This window comes from Pelobates fuscus, chromosome 8 (genome assembly GCF_036172605.1).
Source record: "Pelobates fuscus isolate aPelFus1 chromosome 8, aPelFus1.pri, whole genome shotgun sequence".
Taxonomy (NCBI): Eukaryota; Metazoa; Chordata; class Amphibia; order Anura; family Pelobatidae; genus Pelobates; species Pelobates fuscus.
The window spans coordinates 14756657-14771750 of record NC_086324.1 but is presented as its reverse complement, the minus strand read 5'-3'; the positions used below and the strand labels follow the sequence as shown (position 1 = coordinate 14771750).

Below are 15094 nucleotides of genomic sequence, written 5' to 3'. Positions count from 1 at the left end.
GTCTCTCTTACAATCAAAATCATAAGTGGATCTCAATCACTGCAGTGTTAAGGCTGGAATACCTATGGGCATTGCCTGAGTTTTGCTGGTACTAAGTGAGTAATAGGACAGTGCCAAATATGACTTGATGAGCTGATTTAGTGCCGGTAGGGACGCTAAGGGATCAGAAATGTACCGTAATATATCATCCGCAAATGCGCTAATTTTTATCTGTCGATCCAGTATCATGGGCCCGTGTATTCATGGATGAGCCCTTATGTGCTGTAGGAGTGGTTCCAGCGCCAGCATGTAAAGGAGGGGGGACAGTGGTCAGCCCTGCCTTGTACCATTGGAAACCCAAAATGGGGAGGATAGAAACCCTGCTTGTGAGACCTGAGCAGTGGGTGTGGAGATCTGGTGTACTACCTTGATATTGAAAGCCGTAACTTAGAATAGCCTGTTGTAAGAAGGTCCAGCCGAGACGGTCAAGCGCCTTTTCTTCACCTATGGCTAATGGACCTCCTCATTTGGTATAGAACCAGCGACAGCTTCCTTGTGTATTCCAGGCCCTGTCTACCCTGAACAAACCCTGGTCTCATTTAGATTTGACTTTTCCGATATTGAAAACTGGAGTTGAACCATTCCGGGATAGTTTAAAGCCTGAAGATAAGCCAGCACCCGGGTCCTCCTCATACCATAACTACTTCCTTCTGATGATCTTTACTGATTATCCGGTTTCTTTACGTCATAAATATTGATAGTTGTTAAAAAAATATTCTATTAAAAAAACTTAAAACATACAAGGACAATTTAGGTTGGTTTGTAGTTGTGTTTTTTTTTTTTTAATTAATTGATGTTTATATCATATTTGTTAATTATATCTGAAAACACGTCCTAGTGTAAGGTTTACATTAAAGGTTAAAGGTTTGGCTGTTTCAGAGACAGTGCAAACTTTAACCCTTCCAGTTGCAGTGTGCTCTGTACGGATGTGCATGGGCAAAAAAATGTGGTTCTGTTCGGCACTTCCGAAATTCGGGACTTCTGCAATTCGGGACTTTGGCACTTTGGTTCGGTTCGGGACTTCATCAATTCGGGACTTTGGCAATTCGATAATTCGTCACTTTGGCAATTCCGTATCCGTAACCCCTAACCCTATGCCTACCCCTAACCCAAACCCTACACCTAACCACCACAACCACTTACACATCTACATTTAGGGGTAGGGGTAAGGTTAGGGTTAGATTCCTGTCATCATTCACGTAATTTTCCCACCCTCTCTTGTTTTGCCACTTTTCAGAAATCCGAAGCACTTCGGCAATTTGGCAATTCAATAATTCTCCATTCGGTTCGGCATTTCCAAAATTTGGCACTTCGTAAATTAACGAATTGCACATGTCTAGTGCTCTGTAATGTGAGATAAGGAGCAATAAATGAGGCTGTATTCCAACAATTAATACACTAGGTCTGTGTAATATGTAAGAACAAACACATCACTCTGAAATAGTGTATAAACTGTGAATTGCCTTATATAACAACACACTTTATTAAAATAGAGCTCATATGTGGGGGAATAAACATTACAACCTGTCCCTACACTCCATATATCTCCCAATTTTTCAACTTGGCTATAGAGGCACATGAATGGGAGTGTGGCATGCGATGGGGCTATTCTGAGAAATTGTAGGTGACGTATTAACAATAATTTGTGTGACTATTTAGAACAAGAACAATGTATCTTATGCACTATGCATTTTAGGGTGATAGTGATCGTTGTGTGTGTTGGGAAGACAGTAAAAAAAATCATTTCCAGGAACTCAAGTGTGAAAGCCACAGGCAGATTTTAATGGAACAGAAAGAGCAGCAACGTTTCGACCTTCACAGAGGTCTTTTTCAAGCTTGAAAAAGACCTCTGTGAAGGTCGAAACGTTGCTGCTCTTACTTGTGTGTCAGTGTGTATGTGTACCTGTGTGTGTGTTTGTGTATGTATGTATGTGTCGGTGCGTGTAAGTGTGCATCTGAGTGTGTGGTAATGCATACATCCCAGCATTTTAATGCCAACACAAATACACTCCATCTCTAGCACTGTACACATATACACCCAGTGGCGTACTAAGGGGGTGGGGCCGGGGGGGCGGCCCGCCCCGGGTGCCACTGACTAGGGGGGTGCCATGACGTCCGGTGTCATGTGTCACCCCCCAGCCCCCATCATTACGCTGCGCACAGCCGCAGCACCTTTGCGGCCCGGCAGGACTTACTACATGGATGAGGGGAGGAGTGTTGCGGGCCGCGGCGTCGCGCAACGTGATGACGTCGTGCGCAGCGCCGTCAGCCCGCCTTCACGGATCTTCAGCGGAAGGATCCAGGCGGTGAGGCACCCAGTCGGTCAAGGCATCAATAAAATGTAAGTAGTCATTTTATGTGATGGGGCTAAATTAATTAAAGGGGGGGGGGTGTGGATAATGGATTCATTAAAGAATTAAAGGGGAGGGAGGTTTAATTAAGGGGGGTGTGTATTAATTAAGGGGGGTGTATTAATTAAGGGGGTGTATTAATTAAGGGTGGAGTGAGTATTAATTAAGGGGGATGTATTAATTAAGGGGCATGTATTAATTAAGGGGGGAGTGAGTATTAATTAAGGGGGGTGTATTAATTAAGGGGGGTGTATTAATTAAGGGGGGTGTATTAATTAAGGGGCATGTATTAATTAAGGGGGGAGTGAGTATTAATTAAGGGGGGTGTATTAATTAAGGGGGGTGTATTAATTAAGGGCGTAGTGAGTATTAATTAAGGGGGTGTATTAATTAAGGGGGGAGTGAGTATTAATTAAGGGTGGTGTATTAAGGGGGAGTGAGGATTAATTAAGGGGGGAGTGGATTAATTAAGGGGTGAGTGGATTAATTAAGGGGGATGTATTAATTAAGGGGGTGTGGATTAATTAAGGGGGGTGTGGATTAATTAAGGGGGGTGTATTAAGGGGGAGTGAGGATTAATTAAGGGAGTGTATTATAATTAAGGGGTGTGTGGATTAATTAAGGGGGGTGTATTAATTAAGGGGGTGTGGATTAATTAAGGGGGGTGGAGTAATTAAGGGGGGTGTATTAAGGGGGAGTGAGGATTAATTAAGGGGGTGTATTAATTAAGGGGTGTGTGGATTAATTAAGGGGGTGTATTAATTAAGGGGTGTGTGGATTAATTAAGGGGGTGTATTAATTAAGGGGGAGTGAGGATTAAGGGGGGTGTATTAATTAAGGGGGGGTGAGGATTTATTAAGGGGGGTGTTTTAATTAAGAGGGGTGTGGATTAATTAAAGGGTCTGTGGATTAAAGAATTAAAGGGGGAGGTTTAAATAATGGGGGTGCAGGGTTTTTTTGATTAAGGGGGTTGCAGTATTCTATTTATTAAGGGAGGATGTGCACTGCAGTTTTTTTGTTAAAGGGGGTGTGCAGGGTTTTTATAAGGGGGGTGTGCAGGTTTTTTGTTATTAAGAGGGGTTGTGCACGTTTTTGTTTTTTATTAAGGGGGTGTGCAGGGTTTTTTATTAAGGGGGTGTGCAGGATTTTTATGTGTAGGGAGTGAATGAAATTTATGTGATCGGGGTGCAGGGTTTTTATGTGTAGGGAGTGTATGAAATTTATGTGATCGGGGTGCAGGGTTTTTATATGAAGGGCGAGACAAGGGGCTTTGTAGAAAGGGGCAGGGCAGGAGTTTTCTAGAAGGTTCTCACCAGCCCCTTTCTACAAAAGCACTGGTCTTCCCCCTTCTACAAAACTGGCGCATTTTACAAATTGTACAAGCAGTTTACAAATTTGTGCAATAAATATTATTGAAAACATTGAAAAAATATGTGGGTGTTTTCTTACATTTTTATTATGGGGGGGGGGGGGGGAGGGTCCGCCCCGGGTGCCAAATGCTCTAGGTACGCCCCTGTATACACCCCTGCATTTATACCTTTATGTATGTGTGTATCTGAGTGTGTGTGTACATACCTGTGTCAGTGTGTATCTCTGTGTGTGGATGTGCCAGTGTGTGTGTATCAAAGTGCTTGTATCTGTGTGTCAAAGGGTGTGTATCTGAGTGTGTGTGTGTATGTGCCAGTATGTGTCTGTCATGCCTTAACTATAATATCCCCTTACTTCCTGGTTCCACGGAGCTTAGCCACACCTCTTCATGACTCGGTCTCCCTATTTAATCTGACCGCACCAGCTGATCGAGGCTGGATTAATGAACTACGTTCTGTACACACGAACTGGCTGCAACTTAGTTGTGAAATCCTGCTGTTACCGGACCGGAATAGAAGACTTCAAGTTCCCTTCGCCTCTCCTCATCCACGGCTAAAGCTGAACTCTATCCATGCAGGATAATCTGCCTCTGAGGAATCTCGGGAACCAGTGTTCTATAAGCCGGAAGCTAAGTAAAACTTCTCTGATAAACGTTGCATCTAAAGCTGTTATTTCCTGTCTCCAAAGTCCTTCGTTAAAGCCTACCGTTACAGCTAACTTCAACACATACTTGTCTCAGTTAGCTGCATCTATCTTTCTTCAGTTAAAGTCAATGGAACAGCTATTGTAACTTCTTATCATCTAATTAACTAATACTACTAAAGGACTCTTGCTGCTTCAGTTCCGTTTACTCCTTAAAGCTACAGTGCATGTAACTGTGGACTTCATTTATCGTTTATTGCTTAATGCTACAGTACCTGTATATTGGAATAAAAGTCAATACCAATTACTTCTAATAAATATTCGAACTATAAGAAATCTGCAGTTGTGTTCCTTCATATGAAATGTTTAAACGTGACAGATTAATCCAGGCCATTGTAATGGATCCAGCAGATTTCGATTCTACTATAGCTACGCTGCATCAAAGAGTTGATACACTAGTCCAAGGTATGCAAGAACTGCAAGTTACTCACGAAAGACTTTTCACCTATGTCAGAGATTTACAAACTCGTACTCCTCATACTACTCTGCTCTCGGCTAGTGATCCTGCTGTATGTAACCCTGAAAAATTCTATGGTGATCGTTCCAAATATAAGGAGTTTTTTTATTCCTGCAAACTATTGATTGCTTTAAAACCTAGAGCTTATCCCACAGAAAGATCTAAGGTTTTTTCAGTTATTTCCTTTCTAAGAGGTGAACCTATGTTCTGGGCCCATACCTTTTTGGACAATGATGACCCCATCTTAGGCTCACTGGATGAATTTTTTGAAGCCATGTCTCTTCTCTATGAAGATCCTAATAAACAAGCTACAGCTGATTTAACAATCAGAACACTACAGCAAAGAAATAGACCCGTTGAAGATTATATTGCTGAATTCAAAAGATGGGCTGTTGAAACGCAATGGAATGACATCACATTGCGCAACCAGTTTCGAATTGGTTTATCTGAAGCTGTAAAAGATGAACTCTCTAGAACAGAACTCCCTACTACTTTGAACGCTCTAATTCACTTATCAATCAGCATTGACAGAAGATTAAGAGAAAGAAAGGCAGAAAAAGCCCTTTTACATTCTAAAGACCGTAAGCCTTTCACTCCCTCAAAAGCTCCAGAAAAGACTTCCTTACCAAGTGAATCTATGGAAATAGGGGTAATACGAAGTCCTCTTACTCCTGCAGAGAAGAACCGAAGACGTCAATTAAACCTATGCATGTATTGTGCCTCTCAAGATCATCTGGTTGCTGTTTGTCCCTTATTAAAACGGACAAAGGCCGGTAGACAAGCGTATACCTCTGCTATCTTCAGTGCACTCCCTTCAACATCAACCAATCCGTTCTTAACTGTATCCCTTGTCTTACAGTGGGATAAGGTGAGAATTGTGACTGAAGCTCTCATCGATTCTGGTGCACATGGAGTATTCATCGATTCAACCTTCGTAACAAAGAATAGAATTCCTTGTGTTCAAAAAGCTAACTCTGTTCCTATTAAAGTGATTGATGGCTCCTTTATATCCTCGGGACCGATTCTTCATGAAACCATCCCTCTAAAGGTAACCACAAATCACATACATACTGAATTTCTAGTATTTGATGTTATTCCGTCACCTCTCTATCCCGTTATAATAGGGATCAACTGGTTAAGGAACCACAACCCTCAAATTTCTTGGTCTCCTTTCTCCATCACCTTTAACTCACATTATTGTAAAGAAACATGTTTACAACAAATTCCTATTCTTCAAATCTCTAAAGAACCAACCATACCCTCTTGTTATTCAGAATTTTCAGATGTCTTCAGTAAAAAAGAAGCTGAAACGCTCCCGCCTCATCGTGCTTACGATTGTCCTATAGACCTCATACCTGGTGCCCCAGTACCATTTGGGCACATCTACCCTCTCTCTGAGGCTGAATTACAAATTCTCAAAGAATATCTAGATGAAAATCTACGGAAAGGGTTTATTAGACCCTCTAGTTCACCTGCTGCCTCAAGTATGTTTTTTGTAAGAAACAAAGACCAGACTATTCGTCCTATCATTGACTACAGAGCCTTAAATAAAATAACAGTTAAAAATCGTTATCCTCTTCCTCTCATCAATGAACTGGTTGAACGATTGAAAACTGCTACCATCTACACTAAGCTTGACCTTCGCGGGGCATATAATCTCGTCAGGATAAAGGCTAATGATGAATGGAAGACTGCTTTCCGAACAAGGTATGGCCTCTTTGAATATCTGGTAATGCCTTTTGGCCTTTGCAACGCCCCTGCAACTTTTCAACACTTCATAAATGATATCTTTAGAGACCTATTGGACGTCTGTGTCATCATTTATTTAGATGATATTCTCATATACTCCAACACTCCTGAGGAACATAGAAAACATGTCAGATGGGTGTTATCAAGACTCAGAACTCACAAATTATTCGCTAAACCTGAAAAATGTCTTTTCCATGTCAAAGAAATTACCTTCTTAGGTTATGTCATCTCCCCTCATTCAATAGGTATGGACAATGCAAAAGTCGATTGTATCATCAACTGGCCTGTTCCCTCTACAGTTAAAGAATTACAGCGATTTCTAGGATTCGCCAATTTCTACAGAAAATTTATTAAAAACTACTCTGAGATAGTTCACCCACTCAATCAACTTAACAGAAAAAATTATCCCTTCAATTGGAACGAGAAGGCTCAAACTGCCTTCACCGAATTAAAGAGAAAGTTTACAACAGCTCCTATTCTTCAACTTCCAAATCCTTCATATCTTTATGTCCTTGAAACGGATGCTTCGGAATTTGCAATTGGAGCTGTCCTCTCTCAACACAAAACTCCTCAAGACCCTCTTCATCCTGTTGCCTTCTTCTCACGATCATTATCTCCTGCTGAAAAGAATTATCCTACAGGAGAAAAAGAATTATTAAGTATCAAAGTGGCTTTAGAAACCTGGAGACACCTTCTTGAAGGCGCTCGGAACTCTTTAATCATTTATACTGACCATAAAAATCTCGAATATCTTCACTCCAATAAAACACTGTCTGCTCGACAAGTAAGATGGAATCTCTTTTTTTCCCGGTTCAACTTCCAAATCGTCTTTAGACCTGGGTCTAGAAACAAAAAGGCTGATGCCCTTTCCAGGATCCATAAGGACACTGAGATTGAACCTCCTTCGCCTAAAGTCATTGGAATCTTATCTTCTCTTATTGACGACATTAAAGATCTCAGTGAAGATGCTCTCGAACTTCCTAAATCAATTAAATTATCTAAGAAAAACGGTCTCTACTATTTCAAAGACCGGATTTACGTGCCTCCATCCTTCAGAATTAAAGTACTCGAATTTATTCATGATTCTCCTCTGGCAGGTCATCCAGGTATAAAGAAGACCCTTGAATTGTCCAAAAGATACTATTGGTGGCCTCGTCAAGACCAAACTATTGAATCTTATGTTAAATCTTGTTCTGTATGCCAAAGATCAAAACATGTCCATCATCAACCATTTGGTCAATTATTGAATTTACCAATTCCTGAACGACCTTGGCAATCCATCTCTATGGATTTCTTGGTAGAATTACCTCCTTCTCATCATCACACTACCATTTTAGTGGTAGTAGACCGCTTCACAAAAATGTCTCATTTCATTCCTTTAAAGAAGTTACCTTCGTCCTCTGAACTTTCGAAAACATTTCTTGACAACATAGTTAAACTTCACGGACTGCCAGACGAAATCATTTCAGACCGAGGAACTCAATTTACCTCCAAATTCTGGACTGCCTTATGTGCCACTCTTCATATCCAACGTAAACTATCATCTGCATATCATCCTCAAACAGATGGACAAACTGAAAGAGTCAACCAATGCTTAGAACAATATCTACGATGTTATTGCTCTCACTTACAAGACGATTGGATAACTTGGTTACCTATGGCAGAATTCGCATACAATAACTCTTTTCATACCAGCAGTAAAATGACTCCATTTCTATCCAATTATGGATTTCATCCTTCCTCATTTCCTGCTCAGACAAGTTCTTCATCTAATCTCTCCGATTCGAATCAAATCTCTCATATGTCCTCTTTATTCAAAAAATTGCATGACAATCTTGAATTGGCCTCCTCCACTCAAAAGAAGTTTTTTGATACAAAACGACAACCTTCACCTTCTTATCAAATCGGTGATCTTGTCTGGCTTTCCTCAAAGAACATTTCTACAAACCGTCCATCAAAGAAGTTAAGTTCTCTTTTCCTTGGTCCTTTTCCAATACTATCGATTATCAACCGTAATGTTGTTAAATTGAAACTTCCACCTACTTTAAAGCTACATCCTGTTTTTCATGTGTCATTACTGAAGCCTCATCATCCTGACCCTTTCCAAAGGAATGTCACTACTTCTCCTGACCCTATACTGGTCCAGGGTGAAGAAGAATACGAGATTCAAAGTATACTGGATTCAAGGTTCCATCGTGGCTCCTTACAATATCTCATCAGATGGAAAGGATATGGAGTTGATGAAGATACATGGGAAAACTCCTCTGACGTTCATGCTGACAAATTAGTTTCCCAGTTTCACAAACGCTACCCTTCTAAACCAAGTCAATAGCACCCAGAGGTTGCTCATTAAGGAGGGGATACTGTCATGCCTTAACTATAATATCCCCTTACTTCCTGGTTCCACGGAGCTTAGCCACACCTCTTCATGACTCGGTCTCCCTATTTAATCTGACCGCACCAGCTGATCGAGGCTGGATTAATGAACTACGTTCTGTACACACGAACTGGCTGCAACTTAGTTGTGAAATCCTGCTGTTACCGGACCGGAATAGAAGACTTCAAGTTCCCTTCGCCTCTCCTCATCCACGGCTAAAGCTGAACTCTATCCATGCAGGATAATCTGCCTCTGAGGAATCTCGGGAACCAGTGTTCTATAAGCCGGAAGCTAAGTAAAACTTCTCTGATAAACGTTGCATCTAAAGCTGTTATTTCCTGTCTCCAAAGTCCTTCGTTAAAGCCTACCGTTACAGCTAACTTCAACACATACTTGTCTCAGTTAGCTGCATCTATCTTTCTTCAGTTAAAGTCAATGGAACAGCTATTGTAACTTCTTATCATCTAATTAACTAATACTACTAAAGGACTCTTGCTGCTTCAGTTCCGTTTACTCCTTAAAGCTACAGTGCATGTAACTGTGGACTTCATTTATCGTTTATTGCTTAATGCTACAGTACCTGTATATTGGAATAAAAGTCAATACCAATTACTTCTAATAAATATTCGAACTATAAGAAATCTGCAGTTGTGTTCCTTCATATGAAATGTTTAAACGTGACAGTGTCAAGGTGTGAGCATGTGTCAGTGTGCCTATGTGTGTATCTGCGTGTTAATGTGTATGTGTATATGTGTTATAGAAATCACACAACATGCAAACAGAGCCCTGCAAACACAAACATTACATACAAACACACCAGTTTGCTGAAACACCAATACTACACACAAATGTACATATGCATTTAAAACACAACACTACATCCAAACAACCCCCTGCATGCAAATACAAACATTACATACAAACACATTTCTGTATTAAAACTCTAAAATTATATACAAACACCAACTCTACACACAAAAGTACACCTGCATTTAAAAGCCAACACTACAGACAATCACACATTCCTGCATTCAAATGCAAACACTACACACAAGTACACCACTGCATTCCAATGGTAACAGCACATACAAATACACCCCTACATGCACACATACACTCTATACAATAACAGGCTGACATTCAATTGCACAAGCACTGCTCAAAAATGCAACCCTGCAAGGATGGTAGATCCCCACCTGGCATAGCATCGCAGGAGTTGTATGACAGATGGGGATCTATCTTTACTCTTGTGCTACAGGGCAGGCCTGAATTTTTTTTTTTTTTTTGCACCAAGGCACTCTCTACATTAGTTTCGCCTCTAGGTTGGGGTGGAGGGAGTGATTGCATGCCCAGGGGGCCCAAGCAGATGCTTGCCCAATCAATATTAAAGACGGCCCTGCTGTCATGTGTGTGTTAAAGGGGAAAGAGGTTGTGCTTGAGAAAAAGGGGCACAGGTGCTGTAGTGGGGAGATAGTGGGAGTAGTGGGGGATAGGGTCAATGGTGGGTGGGACGGGGACTGTGGTGGGGCAATAGGGGCTATAGTGGGATGACAGGGACTGTAGTGTGCAGCCAGCACCTTCCGGCCAACACCAGGAGATTTTATCAAAGCGTTGTGATACAATATGGAGCAACAGTCCCGCAAGCTTGCCTAGCCCCATGACAGGAGAAACGGCTGCCCAGTGTAGTGTCCCCCTAAGGCTGTGCCCTCTATGGCTTTATGGCAAATCCGGCCCTGAGCACCCTGTTACTTTTTGTAGGGCTGCTGTGATTGGATCATCCTAGAAAAAGAGGAAAAAGGGACCCCCATACTGCAGTCTGAGGTCTGAATGTATACTGAAAGAGGAGGAAGGGAGCCCCACCGAATACACAGAACTGCTGTTTTATTACATGTTTATGTGCTAGCTATGTATTCAATGTTTCAAATAAATGTTTTCAAACACACGGTGCCTGGTAGTGCAGGGGTTAATATTGTGAGGTTGCCAAATGTCTAGAATTTAGATTGGGTCCCTCCAAGCCAAGGGGTTTAACTTACTAAACAGTGCGACACTGACATGCGAATTGCAAATTATAGAACATATCGACCAAACTGGTAAAAAAAACACACAGAGCACAGACATTGTTTATCCGAGGGGCCAGGAGTGGAGCAGAATGCAGAAGGAAACACGAGAAGCTTGATTCTGAATGTCTTCTATCTATTAAACAATGATAAACAAACAATACATTGTGCCGGTTCCTCACACAGTAAACGCTGGATTCTGTGCACTGGAATAAGGGACATTTTCACTGTGGGAGTGGTGACAATGTTATTTAACTAGTAGGAGTTTCTATTTACTGTCAGTCAGAGGGTAGACGCCATGATTGCTGGAACACCTTGTAACTAATCAGGAAAAGCTTCTGAATACCAAGGCATGTTAACCCCTGCATCCCTGCGCTGCTGGCAGTCTCTGGGCAGGAGAAGGGGCTTCTTGCTGCTGCAGACATGCAGGGTGACTGGGACCCAGAACAGGACCATAACAGGGGCTGCAGCGGGGGTAGCAGAAGGGGAAAAGAAATTGAAGACATTTGATGATCTGCCTGGACCGTCACTTCTCAACAACATCTACTGGGTCTTCCTGAGAGGATACCTGCTGTATTCACACGACTTACAGGTAAGTTTAACCTTTATGTTCCAGGCTCACAGAGATGGAGCCTTGCAGTGCCATCCACCATTTAAGTTTCAGGGAACCAGATAATGACACCAGCAATACCAGAACTGAAGGGCAATGAACTTGGATTGAGTCAGTGATACAAATTATCGTTTTCTTCAGTTATTGGTTAAATAACAATTAGAAATTTACTTTTTTCTCAAATGTGTGTTCAGGGCTGCCATCAGAAATTTTGGGGCCCCTGACAAAGCACAAGGTCTGGCCCCCCCCCCCCTCCCGGGCCCGCCCACGCCCTACCTAGTTCGCTGACAATGATGCAGGACTGAATGTGGTGTGTATGGTGGAAGTAAATTAGAATGTGTGTAATGGATGTAGTGTTTGTGTGTATTAGATACTGTTTGTGCAGTGAATGCAGAGTGTGTGTTTGTGTAGCGGATGCAGTGTGTATAGTGAACATAGAGTGTGTTTGAGTAGTGGATGTAGTGTGTGTTTGTGTAGTGGATGTAGTGTTTGTATGTACTATATGAAATGTGTTTAGTGGATGCAGTGTCTGTAGTGGATGTAGTGTGTGTATTAGACGCAGTGTCTGTGTATAGTGAATGCAGAGTGTTTAAATTTATGGTGGATGTAGTGTGTGTACAGAGTGTGTGTTAGTGTGTAATAAATGCAGAGTGTGTGTTAGGGTGTAATAAATGCAGAGTGTGTGTTAGGGTGTAATAAATGCAGAGTGTGTGTTAGGGTGTAATAAATGCAGAGTGTGTGTTAGGGTGTAGTGAATGCAGAGTGTGTCAGTGTAATGAATGTAGTGTGTGTAAATTTGTAGTGAATGCAGAGTGTGTGTTAATGTGTAGCGGATGCAGAGTGTGTGTTAATGTGTAGCGGATGCAGAGTGTGTGTTAGTGTAGTGAATGCAGAGTGTTAATGTGTAGTGAATGCAGAGAGTGTGTTAGTGTGTAGCGGATGCAGAGTGTGTGTTAGTGTAGTGAATGCAGAGTGTGTGTCAGTATAGTGGATGCAGTGAGTGTGTTAGTGTGTAGTGTATGCAGAGTGCATGTTGTATTAGTGAATGCAGTGTGTGTATTGTATTAGTGTATGCAGTGTGTGTGTGTTAGTGTATGCAGTGTGTGTGTGTTAGTGTATGCAGTGTGTGTTAGTGTATGCAGTGTGTGTGTGTTGTATTCGTGTATGCAGTGTGTGTTGTGTCAGTGTTTGCAGAGTGTGTGTTGTGTCAGTGTTTGCAGAGTGTGTCTTGTGTCAGTGTATGCAGAGTGTGTCTTGTGTCAGTGTATGCAGAGTGTGTTGTGTCAGTGTATGCAGAGTGTGTTGTGTCAGTGTATGCAGAGTGTGTTGTGTCAGTGTATGCAGAGTGTGTTGTATTAGTGTATGCAGTGTGTGTTGTGTTAGTGTATGCAGTGTGTGTGTGCAGGGCCGTCTTTAATAACGACTGGACCCGCTTGCTTGGGCCCCCTGGGCCCTGCCGCCGTCGCCCCTCACTCCCTGGTATGCAATCACGGCATCCATCCCAATACAGTGGCGGCATTAAATAGAATGAATTTTATTGGGACACCCAATTGCAAGATTGGACTAAAGGTAGAACCCCATCTGTCGTGCAACTCTAACAATGCTTTGACAGGTGGGGCTCTACCAATTTCCCATGCTTGCAGGGTTGTATTTAGCACTGTTTTGTGTGTTTGAATGTAAGCATGTGTTTGTATGAAGTATGTTTGTGTTAATGTGTTTGTATGTGGTACTGGAGTTTGAATGAAAGTGTGCATTTATGTGTAGTGTTTGTTTTTGAATGTAGGAGTGTGCTTGTATGCAGTGTTGAAGTTTGAATGGAGGGGTGTATTTGTATATAAAGCTGCGGCTCAGATGCACAGGTACATAGTCTGACACACAAGCAGATACACAGATACATACACTGACTACATACAGATAAGCAGGCACATACACTGACAGACATACTGACACACAGGTACATATATTGACACACACAGACACATACACTGGTAGACGTACTGACAGACACACAGGCTTATATACAGACATACTGACACACACACTGATCAACATACTGACACACATACACTGACAGAAATACTGACACCCACACACAGGCACATACACTGACCGAGATACTGACACACACACACACACACACACACACACACACACTGACAGACACACTGACACCCATATACACTGAGAAATACTGACACACATCCAGGCACATATACTGACACACACAGACACATACAGAGACTGACACATGCATGCACATGCACTGACAGACATACTGACACACACACATAGACATACTGACACACACACAAATATTTTGACACACAGACAGACCTACTGACACACACAGATATATTGACACACAGACAAACAGACATACTGACACACAGACACACAGACAAACAGACATACTGACACACAGACAAACAGACATACTGACACACAGACAAACAGACATACTGACACACAGACAAACAGACATATACAGACACACAGACAGATATATTGACACACAGACAAAAAGACATACTGACACACAGACATACTGACACACAGACATACTGACACACATGTAAAATGTACATTTTTAAACCCACCCTCCAGTTTCCTGCCTTTTGCTGGAGGGTGGATTCTATGGGGTCCAGTGTGGTGCCTGAGGATGATGGGAGTGAGGATCCCCCATCCTCACTCCCTCCCAGCCGGCTGCCGGAAAGCAAGGGGCCCGGTCGTGGGGGGAAAGAGCGCCCGACCGGGCCCCTGCTGATACAAGCCCTCCGGGTGGCCCTAAGTGCATGGACCACCCGGTGGGACTCAGAAGACGGGGGGAAATTTTTTACATAATTTTTTTATTTAATTAAATGGTTTCTGCCCCCTCCCTGCTTACCTTGTCCAGGGAGGGGGGAGATTCCATGATCCCTGGTGGCCCAGGCAGCACACAGCTTCTCTTCTCTCCTCTGTTCCAATAACTCTCGCGAGACCCGCGGAGCGTTGCCATGGCAACCGGGTCTCGCGAGAGTTATTACAAGAGAGAAGAAGCTGTGTGCTGCCTGGGCCCCCTCTGCGGTAACAGGGAGCCGGGGGCCCGCGGCTGCACACATAGATAGCGATATTCGCTATCTATGTGTGCAGGGAAGGAAAGTGGGGCCCAGGACTGCCAGAGCAGTCCGGGCCCCCCAGGGCCGCCGGGCCCGTGACAACTGTCACGGTTGTCACCCCCTGATGGCGGCCCTGTGTGTGTTCTTCTGTTGCACAGAATCTGTGTACTTCTATTATGTGTTGCTAATTTAAAGGGTACCTGTCATTGCTATTTTAAAGTTTACTCTTTTGAAAGAGCATAAAAGTTTGTTTATACATTGTGCGAGCAGTTATTCCAGCAATTGGGCA

General features: G+C 42.6%; 1 protein-coding gene across 1 annotated transcript in view; it reads left to right on the top strand.

Annotated features, from left to right (window-relative positions):
- Nucleotides 1-11367: 11367 nt before the first annotated feature.
- Nucleotides 11368-15094, top strand: part of LOC134571155 (sterol 26-hydroxylase, mitochondrial-like) — a 30668-nt gene continuing 26941 nt past the window's right edge. Inside the window, exon 1 of the mRNA XM_063429281.1 lies at nt 11368-11692. Coding sequence (XP_063285351.1) covers nt 11453-11692 — 240 coding nt within the window. The 5' untranslated portion in view covers nt 11368-11452. The remainder of the gene's footprint in view (nt 11693-15094) is intronic.